Source organism: Dysidea avara, chromosome 3 (assembly GCF_963678975.1).
Source record: "Dysidea avara chromosome 3, odDysAvar1.4, whole genome shotgun sequence".
NCBI lineage: Eukaryota > Metazoa > Porifera > Demospongiae > Dictyoceratida > Dysideidae > Dysidea > Dysidea avara.
This window is the reverse complement of record NC_089274.1, coordinates 10,675,102-10,697,211: the sequence shown is the minus strand read 5'-3', so window position 1 is coordinate 10,697,211 and position 22,110 is coordinate 10,675,102. Positions and strand designations below refer to the sequence as shown.

Sequence of the window (22,110 nt, the reverse complement as noted above, 5' to 3'; positions counted from 1 at the left end):
CATGTTTTGTCGGTAAATGGAAAGGTGACTGTAGCTACGTACATCTGAAGTAGACCAGAATTGAACAACAACCAGAACTTTAAATATGCATGGTATAGTTGCTTTAAATAGTATAAACTTATTAAAGTTAGCTAAGCAATCTGTCATCAATGCAGACAGTTCAGATGTGGTAGCTACCTATTGCGACATGTACTAGAGATATATGGGATAATGACCCACATTTGAGATTTCTAATGAAAAAGCAGAAAACAGCAGCTTGTGTATTGCTGCAAGCACTATACTGGAGAGGGGGGGTAGTAGGCATGAAGCATGCAGTCAAGATGCTAATAAAGCATGGGGGTAAGTTGATCATCAGTACTGAGGCCAAGCACTAAGTATTATACATAAGTAAGGCAATGCTTTAAACTATTTATGCAATAGATAGAAGCTCAGCCCAGCACTGCAGCAGGCACTTATTAAAAGATCACACTGGTTGTACACATTGCATAACACACAGTACTATATAGCCTAAGTGTAAGTTATTGGCTCTTACATTTTAAATGCTGTCATAACAGATGGTGGTCTATACAGAATGTATTACACCTCAACTGTACTTTATGTAAATGTTTTTCATTTGATATTGACGCAAAGTCTAAAATGTATTTAGCAGCAAAACATCACATGTGAATACTTATGTTAATGAGATATGTATTCAAGTAAACCTAGCATGTACAGAAAGTGTGTGAAGATACAAAAGCAATGATCCTAGCTACATGGTCTCTTTTGTTACATGAATTCATCTAGCTATATGCTGGTAGAAGCTTCTCTATTTTCTACAACTTCATCAGAGATGCCATTTATCTTATTAGGAATGTTGATTTCTGCTGTCACAGTATCAGTAGGCCACACCTGAAAGATACAGCATGGTGAGTGACAGAACGGATATTATGATTTCACATATTTTGGTATGCTAGTGATGTCAAAGTGCTATAATTATTTTGACCCAGTGAAAAATGGACACTAGCCAAATGTAACATAATAAATCTAGTAAAGTAGCAATGTAAGAAAGTATGTTTTAAAACTATTTGAATTTGACCACCACTCAATGCTTGAAAATGTTGAAGCCTTTATTTTCAAAATTAATCATGGCACCATTCAAGTGTGGCTACTATTGAAGGTGCAGTCAAGTAAACATACGTAGTAGTTAGTAACGATCTACTCACTTGTGCAAATGGTCCGATAATGGACAACAACACTGGAAGAAATATGAGACCATTTATCAATCCAATCATAACAACAATCATCAACACACCAAAGAAAAACACACGAATGAATCTAACGGGAGCAAAGAACAGCATAACAACCCCAACAAAGGTGGTCACTGATCCATTAAAAATTGCTGTAAATCGATGCTCTAGTGCCTTGTGCATCCTTTCATTACGCCTGCCAAGCTCCTTTAGTACCCACAAATCACTGGATGTATGGGCACTATTTGATGCAGTAGCCTTAAGAAAATAAAATACCAATGGGGCAGTAAATTCAACACCAATGGCTATCCCAGCAAGGTACACCGTAGCTGCAAAGAAATTTAATGGAATGTTAAAATGTCCCATATATCCGAGTACCTCAACAGCATTAATTGTCAATATTGCACCCATAATTATTCCACTGTGTATGTCCATTAGAAAAAGGGTTGTAACAATAAAACAGCAGAAAACTATAATAGCAGCTGCTATCAACATCTCTTCACGCAAGCTGACAAATTGTGAATAAACAAGAATTGCCCGTCCTAAATTGTAACCATCAATTCCAAGATCATCGATAATATCATCAATATCTTCAATGTAATCAACTGCTATTTCTGTCGTCCTCAAATCATCCACAATTAAGTTGAGATGTGCATATTGCAGTGGTGGAGAAGGGACAAAATCTGAAAAATTTAGTCGTGCTGGAGCAGGCAATAAGAAAGATTGAAGCAGTGATAAACTAATTCCATCCAATGTAGCCTAAGAGATATATAGATAGTTAAACTATTGGCATGTGCAGTACACATGTATGCATGCACACTCATTGTGAACTCATTAAATTCAACTGTAGTGTATACGTACATGTACAGTAACTCACCCATATTGTAAGGTAGCTATAAAACTTGTCACGTGGAATGACTGTAAACTGTGCACCTCTAAATTCTTCAACAGTCAGAAAATCATAAGTACACAGGCATTCTTGACTAAATGGGAGAGCAGGAGGAGGAGTAATGTTAGCACATAATGGTTCATCTCTGAAGTAATCCGGCTCAATAGCATTAATCATTGCAGTTGTTCTGCCTAGTATGTCCGTGTTATTCATACTACTATTACTACATGTATTATTTTGTACAAATTGAAAAAATTCAATCATCACTCTAAGCCATAAGCGATTGCTAATTGTAGGAGCTAACACATTTCTGTGCTCACTAACTCTTCGTTCCATCTCTAGTAATTGTGGTTGTAATCCAGGATAGTTTATTTCTCTGGTGACAATGGAAAATGTAAAAATTTGAAAAAACTCATCATCTATTTCAGCATATTCAACAAAGTCCGAGCCATCTGGGCCAAAATCTTTTGCCTCTACGTCAAACTCTATTTTTGTGCAACCCCAGATGGAAATTCCCAGAACAATGCAAAATAAAACCATTGCAATGGCTTTAACAATATAGTTTTGAAGGAATGGTGAGTAGTAGTTAGCGATAAACCATGTCAAAATAGAATTATATTCTTTATTAGCTGTAGACATCCATGTCAAAACTGTTGCCATAAAGTCAGATTTTGTAGACTCTTCTGTTTTATCAGGAACTTCTTTGATGGTAGTAGTATGCTTTTTTTCTTTTCGCCACCAAACAGGAATACAACAGAACACATCCATTAGCATTCCATGGGATCTGTAGTAGTCTAATATAAGATAACACGGCATGGCTATGACAAGTCCTATGTAGTTCAAGGCAATAGCAATGGCGACCTGTAACATGATATGTATAAGTGTTACTAGTATATAATTACGTGCATACCTCAATAACAAAATTTCGAAATACAAGAAAAGGAATGACATAACCCAGCAGAAATCCCACAAAGTTAGTAACAGAGGTCAGTGTGATACTGGGTCCCACAGCAACCATTGTTTCTTTAATCAGTTCTTTGATTGGAGCATTTCTACCTTTCTTCAGCTCAATCTCCAGGAATGTGCCAACAATGACGAACATATCATCAACACCAAGTCCCAGAACCAAAAATGGATATATCTGTTAGTCATACATTGATGCATGTGAAAGAACATTAAAGAGGACTACATACAATTTATACTGGTACGTGGTTTAGAGAGTTCAGCCAATTCATGTTGGTGTTATTTTAAAACTTGTGTACACATATAGATGCCAAATAGTTAGTTTCCAAGGGTCACACATGTCTATAGTTTTCATTATGGGAGTAATATATAATTTCATTACACAAACTTTTCAGCTGATTTCATTATACAAACTTTTCAGCTAGTATGATATGTAGCTATATATATACTTACCTGAACAGTCAAGAGTGAGAATTTTATACCTGCAAACGCAGTGATTCCTAGGGTACCACCTGTTCCAAGAAAAATAATTAACACTCCCACCTATGTATGAAATAAGAAAACACACATTTATGTACAATTTGTGCCTGATCCACTTACCAGTCCTGCTCCAGTTCTAGACTCGATGGGATCAAATTTGAAGAAAGCTAATCCACAATACAGTACCATCAAAACATAGCCAGTAACCAGTAGAGCTGGCACAATAACACTGACGTCATCAATAAGATTCTGCTGGTCTACAGATGAAATTCCATACAGCAAGTCTTTAGAGGTTCTGTTTTGACGTGAAACTACTTTTCCATCATTGTAGTCCTTCACATGCTAAAATAATAATAATGATTTTACTATACATATGTATTGTACTAATATATGAAAATAGTGAACTAGCACAATATTGGGTGTAGGAACATGGAGAGCCAGTTGTGATGAAAATGTGATTTGCCAAAATTTTAATTTGCTTTTGAATACCCCCCACAAAATTTCATCTGCTACATCATTGTGCAGTACAGCAGTACTGCATAGTATAATCATGAACGCTTTCATTTTCCCATGAAAGAATTAATTTTTATTTAGAGGAAAGTAGTTATAAGGCAACGAAAGTATCCCTGCTAGGCAATTTTCCTTTTAACCTAACTTTCAAACACTCTTATGACCAAAAAATTGTGTAGTACTGTTACTTACTTGGGAAAAACGTTCCTTCCATCTTTCTAATAATCCCAGTGTATCAACATGACTAATTTCAATGCCATTAAACTGAAGGTTTGATCTTACAAGATCTGGCGAACCCAAGATTAAATCTGTTCTAAATGCACGTAACTGATCAGTGGTATCGTCAGTTCCCTCATAACCCGTTACTATTTCGTTTGCTGTGATAACACCATTGTGTGCACCTTTACAGGTATCGTTTTTACGAAACAAGTTGCTATCTGGTTCCACCAGTCGAGAATTAGTAGTATAATTCTAAAAAGAAACAAAACAGTGGAAAATTTGGTACATTAAAGAATCATTTCTTACTAGTTGAAAACATTCTTCTTCAACAAAACAGTTTTTTCCAACATAGCCTTCAATTTCTAATCCACGAATGCCCTAAATGTAAAACTATAATATTGATGCAAAATGCAATATAGAAATACCTGAATGTATTGTGAACTAAAATTGGACATATTAGGATTGTTTTCCAAGCAATCAATAAACTGTGTATAATTAAAATTGCCCCAGTCCAATTCATCATCCATCTCAGGACAGTATGTTGGTCGTTCAACCACAACAGACTCTGGGGGATTTTGTAACAATGATCCTTCCCAATAACAGTCCAGTGGGGAAAACAATGCACAAATGTGTAGTGTGTTCATTATTCGATCAAAATCTCCCATTCCAGATGGAGGAAATGGAGCATAGGCGCATAAGTCACGATACGTGTATGTCCTATGAAAATACAAGAGAAATACATACAGTGTATTGAATTTCAAGCACCCTAAATTAATACTACCTTACTGTATTGCTATGTGTATAGCTATAAAATACAAAAAATGAACATGTGCAGGGAGTGATTATGTGTACCTGGTATATAGACAGTGTTGCTTTGTGTGGTGTTTTATTCTGATTAGCCAGTACCCACACAATAAGTGTTTTGCGGTGTTCAAGTCCCTTTTGTGTGTTTCTCTGATGTGTAAAAGTTGAGGAATCAATGACAAGTTACCATTTGGGTGCTGCTAGTTGTTTTAACAACCAATGTCATTCCTGGCTTAATGTTGGTTGTTGGAATATAATTCCCCTTGTTGAGGCTAAAGGTTTCTGTGACAGGACAGGAGAATGTGCATGTGTGTACAACTACAAATGACACCAGGTGCCTAACAGAATGGTCTCTACCGAAAAGAAAAGGATCTGCCAAGATTTTAAAATGTTGAGTTGGTTTCCACATAGGGAGAGCTTGCTACATAGCTGCCTTATATTTAGTTGCAAAATTACATTTAAAGGCAGGAAAAAGGAGATACAGCAGTACAAAAACATACACAAAAGAGTACTTTGCTGTAAAACTAATTAAAATAGCTACAGTATGGTAAGAAGAATCAGAAATTTTGTGCGCAATACTGTGTGCTGCTCCTATATTATGATATTGGGCTTTGTAGTGTAAGGGACACTAAATTTCCTGGCCACACAAACCCCAAGCTAGTTTCTGGTTAATATTTTTTGTGAAAAGTTCAAACCTCCATGTATCTTATTAGCTATTACTGTAAGTGACAAAATTGGGTTTTAGCAATTTAATGAAACAAGATGCACCCACAGCCGGCTGGTGTGTGCATGCGTGCGTGCGTGCGTGCGTGCGTGCGTGCGTGCGTGCGTGCGTGCGTGCGTGCGTGCGTGCGTGCGTGCGTGCGTGTGTGCATGTATGTACATACGTACGTATGCATGTGTATGTATGTATGTATGTATGTATGTATGTATGTATGTATGTATGTATGTATGTATGTATGTATGTATGTATGTATGTATGTATGTATGTATGTATGTATGTATGTATGTATGTATGTATGTATGCATGCATGTATGTATGTATGTGTATGCATGCATGTATATATTTTTTGTCTTTTCACACCCACGTGAGCAAAACATAATAAAAACAGCCTTTATGTGAGAAATAAGGCCATATATATAGAGCCTGTATTACACTTCCGGTCAGGTAAGCTTTGGTTAATACATACCAGTTTGAAATACAGGTGAAGCGAATTTATAAGGAATGAGCTCTACAGGTGTCAAACAGCTGAAAAACAACACAACTCAAGGGTCACCAACTGATTCGAAATCTCGTACGCTTTCAATGAAATCCTGCCTGTAATATGAAATCTTAAGTTCTTATCGTGATTCTGATTATATACTCGTTCTGGTACCGTAGCTTACACTCAACTGCTCCTGCACAAAAGTAAGAATGAAATCTAATGTTCAGCTCCGCTTCGGATTTGTATTAAGCAAGTTGTGGAAGCCGTACAAAAATCAGGAGCTGTGTGAAAGAAGCCATACAAAACCAGGAGATAATTCATGCTAACTGCTCAAAAGTAAGAATGGAATCCGATGTTTCTCTCCGCTTCGGATTTGTATTAAGCGAGTTGTGGAAGCCGCACAAAAGCAGGAGCTGTGTGAAAGAAGCCATACAAAACCAGGAGATAATCCATGTAAACTACTGAAAAGTAAGAATGGAATCCGATGTTCCGCTCCGCTTCGGATTTGTATTAAGCGAGTTGTGGAAGCCATACAAAACCAGAAGCTGTGGAAAGAAGCCATACAAAACCAGAAGCTGTGGAAAGAAGCCATACAAAACCAGGGCATAATCTATGCAAACTGCTGAAAAGTAAGAAAGAAATCCGATGTTCCGCTCCGCTTCAGATTTGTATTAAGTGAGTTGTGGAAGTCAATCAAAACCAGGAGCTGTAGGAAAGAAGCCACACAAAACCAGGAGAGAATCCATGCATGCAAACTGCTCAAAGGTAAGAATGAAATCCAATGTTCTGCTCCACTTCGGATTTGTATTAAGCGAATTGTGGAAGCCAAACAAAACCAGGAGCTGTGGGAAAGAAGCCATACAGAACCAGGAGATAACCCATACGATCTGCTCAAAAGTAAGAATGAAATTCGATGTTCCGTTCCGCTTCGGATTTGTATTAAGCAAGTTGTGGAAGCCAAACAAAACCAGGAGCTGTAGAAAAGAAGCAGCACAAAACGAGGAGCTGTAGGAAACTGAGAAGCTACACAAAATCAGAAGAAACCATGTAAACTGCTCCTGCACAAAAATAAGAATGAAATCCGATGTTCCACTCCGCTTCAGATTTACTTAGCAAACTACAAAAACTTAGCAACACAAACTTAGCAAAACTTCATATTCATAAACTTATAGCAATTAGCACACAAACTACAATGCAACTTAAGCATACAGATGCTCCTGGTTTTGTGGGGTTTCACACCAGATAGGGCTTCGACAGTTTGCTCCTGGTTTTGAGGGATTTCTCACGGAATTTCCACTGAATGATTGGCCTTGTTTCCCGGTTTTACAGGGCTTCAGCTGCAAGTCGCTCCTGGTTTTGTATGGTTTCTTTTAATAGATTCTTCTCAATTTTGTGAAGCTTTGCTCCTGTATGAATTTCTATTTCTTTCTCCCACTATTTTTTGGTGTTTCAGAACTTGTCACTCTACACCAACCTGTAATTTAAAATCAGATTTTGCAGCTCTCATTCGGTTTTGTGAAATCCTTTGAAATCCGTGAAATCTTGAGAAATTTGTTCAAGATTTTGAAATCCGTACTCCTTTATCGTGAGTTAGTGACCCCTCGACACAACTGGCCTCTTAGGCTATTGGGTGTAATGAATTCCTTAGGCATGCCCATACATAAAATAGACTCTTTCCAAAAATACATCATCACTTAGCAACATTCTGACATTATGATTTGGGCCACTATCAATAATCACAATTGTGCTACATAGAAATATTATTATTATTATTATTATGACTGCAAAACTCACATCAGTGAGTATGTTACAATGGTTGGGAAGATTTAAACTATAAAATTTACAATGCAATAGTCCTTAAAAGTATCTATAGTAATACAGCTTATTATATATCTCCAGGTAGATTGTTCCATAGACGAATTGTAGTAAGAAAGAAACTGCACTTGTAAATATCTATAGTTGTGTCTGGCTGTATGAATTTAAAATCACTGCCCCTGGTATACCTTGTTTTGTATGTTAAAATAAGGTAATGAGACATCCACAAGATTGTAAACAATTTTGTGCAGTCTTAGGCATTTCTATGGTATTCCAGTTGAGATGCAACAACATATTAGATACACTGCAAGTTTGGTGGTAATCATATATCACAAAGCGAGCTACACATCTTTGTATAGACTCCAGTTTGCTTAGTGTAAGGAGCCCACACTGCAGCTGCATATTCCAATATGGGCTTAACATAAGTAAGACACAGAAAACAGCTCGAGCAATGTGGTACAGGCCATGGAAGTCTTCGAGGTTGTAAATTAGTGTTCTGGTTAAAGGCAGGTGGATGTCAGGATTGAACAATGTGCGAAACATCAACAACACTAATTTTCTTGTCTGCCTGGACAAGAAGCTGTTAAATAGCATGTGAGACTGTGGGCGGTCAGCCACTAGGGAGTTTGTAAAAGGCGGAACTAAGGAATAACGGAATAGCGGAATAACTCGAGTCACAACGAATGGGCGTTTTATATCAATATGGCTTCTTATGCAATGTTAGGGTGATTGTACTGTTACAGCTGTGAACTCATCCGTCGTAGATATCCTTGCAATGTTAGGGCGATTGCGTGTACTGTTACAGTTGTGAACTACACTGCTTCGTCGCTCATAGCCGTCCTAGCGAAGTGACTACTATACGCTCTTACTACTACTGTATGTAGCTAAGTATCATTGCACTAGCACAGCTAGAATATACAGTAGTTAGCTATTAGTTTCGTTTTAAGTCTTCATCCTTCCAGTGGAGGGATGAAACGAAACGGCTGTCACACCCCCTTTTTGCTCGCGACATTGGTACCATACTTTACATACAGTAGTAGCTAGTAAGAGCTATAATCAAATGTAATTTTGCACTTCGTAAGCGGGTACTGTATGTTAAGTATGGTACCAACGTCATGAGCAGCAAAGGGGGCGTGGCAGTCGTTTCGTTTCATCCCTCCACTGGAAGGATGAAGACTCGAAAACGAAATTAATAGCCAACTACTGTATATTCTAGCTTAGCTACATACAGTAGTAGTAAGAGCATATCAGACAATTCAATGTATTTTAATGTCATTCAGCTACAGTATGAAAATGTACTGTTAGTTCAATTAGAATTTTAAAAATAAAACTGATTCTACAAAAACCTTAGCAATTTTTATATGCTCACCTGTATAGCACGTATATCATATGGTGGGTGGGTGGGTGCGCAGGGGAGGGGAGGGGTGGTGGGCCGCCCACGCACAAGAAGTGGTTGACAGTGAAAAAACAGTCTATAAGTATCATACAACTGTACGTTCTTTGACATTGTATATGCATTAGTTTGCCAGTGATAGTTATAAACGGCGAAAAGAATGTAATGAATTGCCCCCCCACGCCCAATTTGCGCCTTCGTTAAAATGGCCTTGACATAGTTTTCTGTATAAATACTTTGGTTTGTTTATCATGCTGTAATATTGTGCTGCTGTGTTATGCTATAATAATATTAATGCTTATATTATTTAATGATGTTTGTTTGTTTCTATTACTTTAGTGCACGGTGGGAGGTGGAAGCGTCCATGATGATGATTGGCCAATATGCAAATAAGGTGAGTGTATGCTTTGTAAAAAGAAGCCCACGTAGCTGTGCAGGGCTCATCTTCTGTACAGATCAGCTTCTGTATAGTCTTTCATTATTTTATTTTTCCCGAGGGGTAGCCAACGCCCACGCAAAACACAGAAATGGTGTACCAGAGGGGTTGCCAACGCCCACGCAAAGCACCCAACTGGCGTGTACGAGACTCCCAATCTTTATGTATTTTTAAAAGCATTTAGTGATATTACTAACTAGTAACTACCTGTACAGTTGTTGATCTACATCTTGTTCTAGTTATTCATGATCGATCATTGTCTACTTTGTTAAACTCACTTTCTCCATTATTTTTACATGATTTTGGATTTAGGATTTGGTTTCTAATATATTTGTGTATTTCTGATTGGATTTCTCACATAGCATACAAGAGTCCCAAGGCATTGGCTACCCCTCGCTTTTTACCAAAAGCCAGTTTTCATCTCTAGTTGACAAAGATAGTGTGACCATCTAATTATGATATTACCATCTAAATTAAATTCTTGATCACAGATACACATTTTCCTTGTTGCTATATGTGGCACACCACAAAATTAACCAATGTAAACAACCATTACCATACCTTGTAGTGTTTTATTTTTATGTGAATATGTAGTGAAGTGTGTGTGTGTAGTGTGTGTGTAGTGTGTGTGTGTGTAGTGTGTGCGTGATAAAGATTTTTTTAAATTCACCAATTTAAATGTGACTGTTTTTCTACAGGTTTATATGTTGGAGAACTGCAAACAAATAACTTGAAATTTTTATAATGACCATTTTTAAAAATATTTATTTGATTACATGTACAAAATACAAAGATGTATCACGTGATCAAAAAAAGTTATTAGCATGATGTACAAGGACTATTGACCGTTGAAAAGTTGATGAATTAAACATTCAAGAACGGAATACTTCTCCATTGCAACTCGCCCACGCAATATAGCGCACGCGTCACTAATAATCAGTGCTCAGCTGGGGTATGCGACTATTGGATTGAGATGGTGATTTTTATAAAATTATTTGTACCGTGTAAAACATTCGTCACGAAAGGTATAGCTAGCTGAAGTAATCAAGAAAGGATAGATCTAGCCTGGTATAACCTGGAATCGTTAAAAAGTTCGTGCCTGGATTGTTGGGGTGAGCCAATATTTTCATTGTCAATGGTTCTATGTGTAATGTTAAACCCCCTACTTTGTACCATGAAGAAGGCCGTATTAAGCTGTTACATTTTACGTGAAAGTAGATGTCATGCTGGCCATTCCTGCTAGAACCTGGAAAAGGTTTAAAAGTTATCTGACGCTCCATAACAGAGCCTTGAAAACCTGCTTCCAGTGTAGACGCGTGTATCTTGCCAATAAAATTTTTTTTATTAAAAGTCGCTTAATTGTTGGATATGGCGTATAGTAATCATTTCGCTAGGACATCTATGAGTGACGAAGCAGTGTAGTTCACAGCTGTAACAGTACACGCAATCACCCTACATTGTAAGAATATCTACGAGGGATGAGTTCACAGCTGTAACAGTACAATCACCCTAACATTGCATAAGCCATATAAATGCCCGTTCGTTGTGATGCGAGTTATTCCGCTATTCCTTATTCCGTCTTTTACAAACTCCCCAGCTAGTAGTACAATCACTATCACCAGTACAATACTAATATCCACCCCTGCATGCCTCTAACTAGAACACTAATTTGCAACCTCGAAGACTTTATGGTCTGTCATTCAACAATACTACTCTGCTTGAGCTGTTTTCATACTTCTATTTATTTATTTATTTATTTATTTATTTATTTAAAACTTTACAGTGTAAACAACAATGATGTACAGGGGAATTGACATGTTGACATAGATAACTTAAGAGTTGTTACACTGATGGAATACTGGCATCCTGTGCCAGTACCCAAACTACATTACTTATAATTACACTTTAAGTAAACTTATAATTACTTAACTTACAAATTACACCTAACATAAATTATAAATTACATAATTTGCAGTTACAAGTTGAAAATTACTTGACTGTAGTGATCAGGACTAGAGATGTTCAAAGTTCATGAAGGAGTTGTTTATACAGGAGCCACAGGGGCATAGATAATGCAGTTTGTGAGAATCAGTGGGGTTGAAGTTGTCAATGAAATGTTTCCAAAGGAACGATTTTATTTGATTTTTGATGGTAAAAGTTGATAAATTCATGTTAATGATTGGTAAAGAGTTCCATAGTCTGCATATACGATTAAAATAAAAGTGACGTTGTCTGTTGGTGAAAGATGTATTGTACCTAAGTTTTAGAGCAGAGGATCTTGTTCCGCTGTTTGAAAATGATACATAGGAATTGATATTAAAACTTGAGGTGGGGCTCTTGATGCTGTTAATAAAAAACATAATGTCGGATATTTCTAATATATACATTAAAGGAAGTAGTTGGAGTTTTGTTAAACGTGTTTTGTAATCAGAGATGTAGTCTTGGAGGGTGTATTTAGTAGCTCTACGACTGTCTACGTTGTAGTTGTTCGATCTTAGTAATGTCCTTCATAAGGTGAGGACGCCAGACTGGTGAGCAATACATGATTTGAGATCTTACTAGTGAGATGTACAGTTTGACTTTCACTGAGGATGAAACTGATTGGCTAAAAGTTCTTCGGATAAGACTTAGTGTTTTGTAGGCTTTGGTAAGGACAAAATCTTGATGGGGACTCCATTCTAGATTATTGCTAATTAAAACTCCAAGATCCTTGTGTACTGGAAGTGAATTGATAGTGGTTCCATTTATTGTGTAAGATGTTGGAAATTTCTGGTTAAACGACAGGTGGCAACTTTTAGAAGGATGAAATGACAGGTGGGTTGTTGAGCTCCAATTGAACAGACAGTTGATATCACTTTGCAAGAGATCCATGTCATTTTGTACTATTATACGTTTAAAACATTTGGTGTCATCAGCAAACAAATAGATATTACTGTAGAACACTGAATCTGGAATGTTATTCATGTATATGATAAATAATAGGGGACCCAATATACTGCCTTGAGGTACTCCAGATTCCACCGGAAGTAAACAGGAATTACTGTTGTTAATAGATACATATTGTCTTCTATTGGTAATGTAGGCTTGAAACCACAACCAAACTTCACCTCCTATGTTAAAGGACGAAAGTTTGGTGAGAAGATGTGGGTGGGAGACTGTGTCGAAAGCCTTGCTAATGTCTAAGTAAATGACATCAAGTTGATTGCGATCATTAAAAGCATTTGATAGAAAAGATAGAAGTTGCTGAACTGTTGATCTGTTTTGTAAGAAACCAAACTGAGCTGGATTAATCTGACATACCATATGATTAGTTGTTATAGATTATTCTTTCTAGTACTTTAGATGTGTTACTCAGTAAAGAGATTGGATGGTAGTTCTTGACTTGAGTGTGATCTCCAGATTTAAAAACAGGAATTATCTTATGGAGTTTCCATTCACAAGGTAGGTATCCATACTTCAGAGACAAGCAAAAAAGATGATGAAGTGGTTTACATAGTACTGAGGCACATTTGAACAATACAATCGGGGGTATCCCATCTGGACCCATTGCCATAGATGTGTCGAGATTGATTAAAGCATCATAGACATCTTCTTCAGTAATGATAATAGTAGAGAGAACTGTGGGATGATTATTAGTAGATACTGTATTATGCATGGTCTTTGTAAAAATGGAGTAAAAATAGTTGTTAAAAATATTAGCTTTTTCATTGTCACAGGTTACTGGGGAAGAGTCATGAAACATAGTAGATGGAATAGATGCTGACTTTGTGAAGTTCCTGATGTATTTGTAAATTTTGGAATTGTTGTTATTAGCAAATTTGGATACAAGATTACATTCATATACGTTTTTGGCAGTACTTATTTTGAATTGAAGTTGCTCTTGAGAGTATTCTAGGTTGGCATGGTTATGCTCAGTAGGATTGTTATTGTACTTGCGTCTGAGAGTTCGGAGACGTTTGATATGGTGCCTGATATCTGGATTAAACCATGGGGGTTGATTATTATCTCGTACTGTAATAGTTGGAATAAAGTGCTCAAAGGCATCCCTCACAAGATTACTCAGGTAGGACCAGATGAGTTCGATGTCTTCAGACATGTAATAAAATGTAAAGTCAGAATTGTAAAGAAAGTTACAAAGGCCTTCATAGTTACCTTTAGGAAAGTTGAATTTTTTGCTGGAAACAGAGTTATTGGCACTGTCATTGGCACTGCTGTTTGAGAGTAGTCAAAGGTTATGAGGAAGTGATCAGAGGGAATTGGATGGGGTAGTTCACTATGATTTATTAAACTTGAAATATTCTCAGGAACATTGGTCAGAACAAGGTCAAGAGTATTGCCAGCAGAATGAGTAGGTTCTTCTATCAACTGGGAAAGATTAAGATCAAATATGACATCACAAAATTTTGAAGAAAAGGGATATTGGCCAGATAAGGAACTCCAATTTATGTCACTACAATTAAAATCACCTAGCAAAACAATATTACTGGAGATGTAGTTAAGAGATTCAATGTAATCTAGAAATTCTTGCCAGTAATTCTCAGGGGGGTTAGGAGGAATGTATGCTAAACAGTAGACAGTTGGAGTAGTAACTCCAACACAGACAGTGAGTACCTCCACACTGGGAGGGGTTGATAACACTTGAATGGATTTAGAAGATTTTATGACAAACATCACTCCACCTCCACGAGAACCACGGTCTTTACGAATTATGGTGTACATGCTGGGAAGTATTTCATTGTCAAAGATTTTATCTATGTAGTGCAATCATGATTATTGATAGTGACCCCAATCAAAATGTCGGAAAGGTGTTGCTAAGCAATGGCATATTTTGTTAAGAGTCTATTAAGAGCAGTTTTAGGCTTTGCCTGGTAAGAAAATGCTATAGACAAACTATAAAACAGTCAAGAAGATACTTCTGTGCATTATTGGGTTAAAGTGGTTTGTTTGCGGTATACACTTCCTTAGCAGTGCATAGCAACATGATTACAGAATTACAAAATATTTCATTAAGCACGAAATACAAATTACTATAATTCAATTGATAATTCTGCATGTAGAAACAAAGCAAAATCCAAAACAAATATTAGTTTGGTACACTGTTAGCTATTTAGGTTTGTTTGCTGCATGGTGCCTGGTTTTTAGAAGTAGCACAACATCACTTGCTTTTAATGCTGGGATTTGAAGTTAGATTCACCCTGTATAAGTTTATTTTAGTTGCGTGTCATGTTTTTATGACAGTGAAAGTGCCCATCAATTTAGAGGGAACCCTTCTAAACAGTACTAGCTACCATACTGTAAAGTACACACCACACAGTTTCATGATGCAGACTCTTATCACAGTATCTCAGAATGCACATTCAACTGCATGAAGAAGCCTGCAAACCAGACTACATGAGCAAGGCTCTGGTCTGTATCAATACTAGCACTTGTGCAGCTGGCAGCTTGTGCTTCTTATGAATACAACAGTATTATTAGATTCCTGATTACTGTATCCTGCTACAGATTATGAATATTAAAACAGTGGTAAGAAGCCACAGTCAATGTGAACTATGAGAAACCAGACTACGTGAGCAAGGGTCTGGCCTGCTTCAATGCTAGCATTTCTAGCTGCATTCCAATGAAGTTGTAGCTATCCAACCTGGGATATAATTTCACATTAGGAGCATTATTCTTTGCCATGCAGCATGGCAAAGAATAATACTGGCACAGAGACAATTATAATTATTTTAAAGTGGTCTGACACTTTGTCAGTCCATGCAATAAATAGATCTGACATATTATCATGATGGTCAGACATGACAGGGGAAGTACATAACCTTTTCTAGGGGGGTTTGGGGGCATGCCCCCCCCGCAGGAAATTTTTGATAAATGAGTACTGTAAGATCGATGTCTTTCAAGTTTTTAGGCATATTATTATTATAATTATTATAAGTCAGTCAATTATTAATAATAAGTCAGTCATTTTCATACAGTCATACAGCTGGAGCCAGCACACCATGCCTACTCTCAAGTTCTATAATTGCAGGGTATTTGGCAAATGAGATGCTTTCCTTAGCCCATCATATAGCAAATGTCAAACCTTTTCCTCATTCTCTGCCTAGTGCCGTCATCAAGATTTAAAAGGAACTGACCAATGGCTGAGCTTTATACTACAGATCACTTTTATCTTACCTGTTCATCCTTCAGTTTTGACATAGTAGTCTTGTGTGCATCACTTGTGGCATGATCAATCACATTACTTAGCTTTTTTAGCCAGTAATCCAAGCTGGGGAGAAGTTCCTTCACAAGTGTACATTGTTCAAACCTTTTACATACAGAACAGTGAAGTGATGCAACATAACTCTTGTCCCCCTCAAGTTCACAGCATAGCCATGTCATTGTCTGGTGAGGTACTTCATTTTCCCTCTTCCACTTGTCGAAAAAGCCCTTGATAGTTTTCTCACTTTCTGGCTTGAACTTGCAGATGTTTCTGTTACAGAGAAACTACACTTCCTACTTGCAATCTCAATATAATGAATAGAGATTTATGTGTTAGAGTACAAGACAAAAATAGAACGAAATGCCAAAAGTAGAACGAAATGCCAGACACCTTTCTTTAAGGCTTCATAAAGAAGTTATTACAGTGGTTATACAGCCTTCCCAAGTAGCCCAATGAATAAACTTAAGAGTTGATATTATGGTTTTGGCTAATAAAGTTAGGAAAGTCTGCCTAGATTAATGACCGGACAATGACGGACAGTGACTGACAATGACGACAGATCAAATAGCTAAATGGACTGCCAAGCAGGTCAATTAGCCTGGCAAATGTCCAGTGACTGACTGTTATAATTGTCTCTGCTGGCATGTGATATATGTTGCTCAAACATTTAACTAGAGCCTGTGCAGTAAGAAGTTTAAAAATACCACGTCCATGGCATTACATGATGGCAAAGATTTAGCTTGAACATGGCAACAGATCTAAGAGAGCAATCTCACTGTATTGCATGAGTGTACCAACAATTAAACTAATTTGAAAGACTGTGTAAAGACTTTGGTCAAGTTAAAAGTAGTCTAAAGACAGACACTAGACATACAAGGATTCTGAAAACAATTATTTTTATGTGATCTACACTTTTGGGAATACCTGCTGGAGCAGACATCCCTAGGTATGATGTTTCACTTTGCACGTAACAAACTTTTGTAATCCTTGTAGTGAGAAGTACGTAAAACATACCTTCACACTTCTCACATGATTATATATACATGCATTAAGCACATGCAGTAGGTGTAGAGGAGTATAGTAGCTATTAGCAGGGCGTAGGGATTGAAGAGATATAGCTATGTAGCATAACTCTAGGGTTACTAGCAAGTGATAACGTACTTCACAATATTATTATAAAAACATAAACACACGTGAATTGAGCTGCAAGAGCCCTATCAATGGGACCCTGTGAGTCTGCACAGGTGTTGATCAGTTTGTGGTTGTAGTTATTTTGTAATAGAATTGAGTATATACATGTTGTAGCTTTGGCCCCCACACTCTGAAAATCATTGCTACACCCTTGTATATAACAGATGCAGTAGCTACCAATCAGATTGCAGTATGTCATGTTGTTGGAAACGTTTTCTAGTTTCAAAAGTGAGGTCATGATCTGTAGCGTTAGGAATCTACGCAACAATGCTATTTGGGGCAGAGCCCCACTATATGATGAGAATAGCTGTGATGGATTCTTGACATATATAGCTAAACCAAACATAGTGCAATAGTTATGCATCACAACCACTAAGCCAACCGGAGGTGCTAACCATACAAACCAACTCCAGCTGCAGAAGTGCTATAGAACCAAATCTAGTCTGGCGGCTGCCCCTTCGCTTGCAGGAAGGGTCTGGTGACTTTAGTTGACGCTCGACTCTAGCATTATGCACCTGTCAGAGTAGAATGCAATTACTGTGGTTGTGCGCAAAGTAGATTGCATCATTGTTGTTATAACATTCATAACCGTTCATTCAAGACAGCGAGACAGATGCTATAGTTTGCCGCCACGGAATGTTAACCAAAACCAAGAGTTACTCTTTTTATATTATGAACTCTTGCCAAAACGGATAGTCACGTCACTAAATGAGCAGGCAAGCAATATGATTGGACATACCGGTTTCCGGTAAGTTCGAGTTACCAGATTCTTCCTGAAAGCGAAGGGGTGGCTGCGCCAGACTACACCAGATCCTCGATCCCCTGCAGACTACGCTCCAGCGAGGGTCACGAGCTAGCCAGCTATCGGACGCCATGGCTAACTCGACCCATGCACAGCCCACCAGCACATTACTTGGCTTGGTGCCTCATTAAAAGCTTCCTGACAAACAGATCCCAACAAGTTGTTGTGAATGGTGAATATAGCCAACTGTGTAAAGTAACTTCAGGAGTGCCACAGGGGTCAGTGTTGGGACCACTCTTGTTTCTATGTTACATTAACGATATTGCACACAATATTTCATCAAAAATTCGGTTGTATGCAGATGATACTTTACTCTACAGAAGTATTCATTCTGAACAAGATGTGGTAGCCCTTCAGAATGATTTGGATACTTTATCACAATGGGCTGATGTTTGGCAGATGTCATTTAATCCTTCAAAGACTGAATTTTTGAGAATTACCAATAAAATGAATTATGTTCAATCATCCTATTACCTATCTAATACCTTAATACCATCAGTAAGTCATACAAAGTATCTGGGTGTCATTATCGACAAAAATCTTAAATGGACACAACATGTTAACATGATCACTGCAAAAGCAAACTCAGTAAGAAGTCTTTTACAACGGAATCTAGCAAAGTGTCCTGCAACAGTTAAATGCTACTGCTATAATACATTTGTTCGCCCCATTCTAGAATATGCCAGTACAGTGTGGTCCCCATACCATGAACATAACATTTATAAATTAGAAATGGTACAGAGAAGAGCAGCAAGGTTTGTGATGAATAACTATAATAGAACAGCTAGTGTGACAGAAATGTTGAACAGTTTACAATGGCACACATTGGAGAAGTGAAGAAATAATTTGAGAGCCTCACTAATGTATAAAATAATTAATGACATGGTAGATATTAATGTGCACCAACAGTTTAGACCAAGCAACACCACAACTAGAGGTCACCATCAAAGATTTCTGCAGTTGCCAACAAGGGTAGATGCTTATATGAACTCCTTCTTTCCTTTTACAATAAAATTATGGAACCAACTAGATTATCATATTATCCAAGCTCCATCTCTTGATTTATTTAACAATTATATAAATTTGTAAATAAGTAGCTAACTACATATGTACGAATATACTCATGATTGAGTTTGTACATTAACAAATATATATATATATATATATGCGCGCTTATAGCTAGCTATTTAGCGCTGTGTATAGCTACATACCAGAGGAGGTCCGACACGCACACGTGAGCGCATAAAACGCAGAGGGAAGCTATTTCGTGGGGTTGTCAACGAAAACTACGCGCCGATCGAACTATTTTCTTATGCTTAATTCAACCCCAGTGGTTCAGTTTCGATATACACAGCCTATTCGAGGAACCGTCACGTGATGATTAACTACCGTACGCAAGGAAATTTTGACGTAAGAAAAATTTGACGAATTCAGACTTCAGCAGATTTTACGAATAAAATGTTAACGAAAATCAAGAAATTGTAGGCAAAACCTTTGACGTCAAAATTTCCTTGCGCACGGTAACCGTACGAAATAAAGCCAAGCAGCAAGTTGGGAAGAGAAAACCAGTGAAAATCAATTGCACAAGTGTCTAAGTAGTTTTGCAGTTCACCAAATCTTGTCGACGGATTGATTTTCCGCGAACTTGCCTTTTGAAGAATGCAATTACTGCGAATTCTTTTCAACAGCGCTTAGTTCGTGTCGGACCTCCTCGGCTATATACGTACATTATATGTGCAAAAAAAAACCTTACCTTCCTTTAAACGTCACGGGTAGGTCAATGACTGATCTCATCACCTCAATATGGTCCAGGAGTGTGTTTGTAAAGTCGGTCCTATCCAAATTAGGCTGTGGTCGATACTGAAGTACTAACTCTAGTGTGCTGGATGAGCTGATGAAGCGGGCAGTGTAGTCCAGATTTTCTTTATCATCAACTCTAATGAATAACTCTTCAATTGCACTTTCTGTGTCAGCCCTTACAAAACCAACGCAAAACACACCGTAGGTCACGATCACAGCAGCGAATAAAAGAAGAGCAACTGAAGGAGAAGAAGTGTAAACTCTTGCCAAAAAGGTGAACCATTTTTCTACTATCATTCGGCCATACAATGCAAATTCAAAAGGCGGTATCGTAGAAGCTGTGCCGGCTCTTATTGCTTTGATGGCATTAGCAGCTTCGTGCAAGTATTCGTCATCTTCTTGTTCCTGATTTTGATCAGCCAAATCAGCCATTTCTTCAACCGGTCTGGTAGCTAGCTAGCTATAACTAACAACTCAAGGTGAATTTATATTGATCCACTATTAGCTAGCTACTGCTCTATAAATATCTTTACGGATCAGCAAGAGTATTATATAGGAGCGAAACAGTTCGATGACGCAGTCCTAACTTAATTATGTGGCGGGAGCCCGGAGTACGTAAAGCATTCCAGTATAACTCCGTATAATCCGCTAGACGTCTATATAGAACCTTGGCAATAAATATCAACTCGCGTTTAACTAGGAATTGTCCCATCATCCGAGATCCTATGGGGATGAAAATCTGTATGGGGTTTGTCCATACGCTGATCCGGCATCGTTGGACTTGGCTAAGGCATTTGACTGTGTGGATCATACTATTCTATTGCAGAAGTTAGCTTGTTATGGTTTAAGTGATAGTGCTCACTCTTGGTTAAGGAGTTTCTGAATAATAGAACACAGCAGGTTAGCTACCAAAAAAAATTATAAAGGCTGTTTGTCATCCAGTGGGTCTATTAAAGTAGGAGTTCTTCGGGGTCCAATTCTAGGGCCCCGCTTACTTTATGTCAATGACTTGCCAAGTGTTATTTCTTTGTCTGACATTAATATATATGCAGAGCTGCACTTCAGTCACAGTGACCTTTCTGTAGTTGAGAGTGCTCTTCAAGCTGATGATGAGAATGTATCCACATGGCTGATTGTTAACAGATTGAGACTGAATGTGATAAAGTCATTATGTATGCTGATTGGTTCTCGCCAGAGAACTAAAGGACAGACTCTTACATTAACACTTGAATGGTGCTATTTTAAAGCAGGTATGTACTACCAAGTATCTAGGTGTATATCTAGATCAACATCTCGGCTTGGCAAGCTCATGTGGATTATGTTCTGAGTAGAGCTAGAAAGAAACTTTATGCTGTAAATCGTGTTAAGTCTACTTCCTCTTAGTTATTCAGTTGCTGTATCAAGCTTATATGCTACCAGTTTTGGATTACTGTGATACTGTGTGGTCACCATCAAACTCTACTAATACTTGTCATCTGGAGAGACGTCATTCGAAATTTACTTCACCATTACCTTCTTCCAATAATTAACTTGCAATCGACTCTAACTGAAAGGCGTACTTTTCATACAGTGTTACAGGTTTTAGAATTGTTAATAAGATCTCTCCTCCTTATTTACATGGAATTTTCTCTTATGCTGTGGATGTCACTGGTCACTTTGTACACAGATTGTTTGTTCCTAGTGTGAGAACTAACTATGGTAAGCAGTCACTAGCATTTAGGGGCACAGCCATTTGGAACAGTTTACCTAAAGCGATGTACGGGAAACTGTTGATGAATTTTAAAAAAATTGATGTGTGTATATGTGTACAGCTGTATCTTTTATTTTATTGTATTCTCAGGGCACAGCTGAAAAACAGCCTTCCTTGGCTGATGCTGTTTTCCCTGACTAAATTAATATTTGAAAAAAAATGTTAGTTTTGTCATGCATAAGTAAGTTTTGTGTTGTTTTGTAATCTTTTAAAACCAGGCCTTGTACCATGGCCTTGTAATGTAGAACGCTTTGAAGCTTATAAAACGTACTGTCAGATGGAAGGTATATTCACTAGTTCTTAAAGTAGTTACGTTGCTCAGGTTAGTGATTTTCAGCTACACAACAATTTTTGGAAGCTATAGCCAAACTCAGTGGCCACTTCAAAGTTGACATAACACTGCCATAATCCACTACCACAACTCCACT

At 37.6% G+C, this 22,110-nt stretch overlaps 1 protein-coding gene and 1 long non-coding RNA gene across 2 annotated transcripts; one reads left to right on the top strand and one right to left on the bottom strand.

Moving 5' to 3' along the window:
• Positions 1 to 592: 592 nt before the first annotated feature.
• On the bottom strand, positions 593 to 20,439 carry LOC136249316 (protein patched homolog 1-like). The gene is made up of 10 exons (XM_066041278.1): positions 19,886 to 20,439; positions 4,713 to 5,004; positions 4,594 to 4,665; positions 4,261 to 4,539; positions 3,679 to 3,900; positions 3,532 to 3,621; positions 3,026 to 3,256; positions 2,104 to 2,976; positions 1,203 to 1,985; positions 593 to 888 (listed from the first exon to the last, which is right to left on the bottom strand). The coding sequence occupies exons 1-10, from the start codon at positions 20,362 to 20,364 to the stop codon at positions 784 to 786; spliced, it is 3,426 nt and encodes a 1,141-aa protein (XP_065897350.1). The 5' UTR covers positions 20,365 to 20,439; the 3' UTR covers positions 593 to 783.
• Positions 9,542 to 10,778, top strand: LOC136249317 (uncharacterized). The gene is made up of 3 exons (XR_010698153.1): positions 9,542 to 9,602; positions 9,844 to 9,898; positions 10,639 to 10,778. It is a non-coding gene; the product is annotated as an uncharacterized lncRNA (long non-coding RNA).
• Positions 20,440 to 22,110: the final 1,671 nt, after the last annotated feature.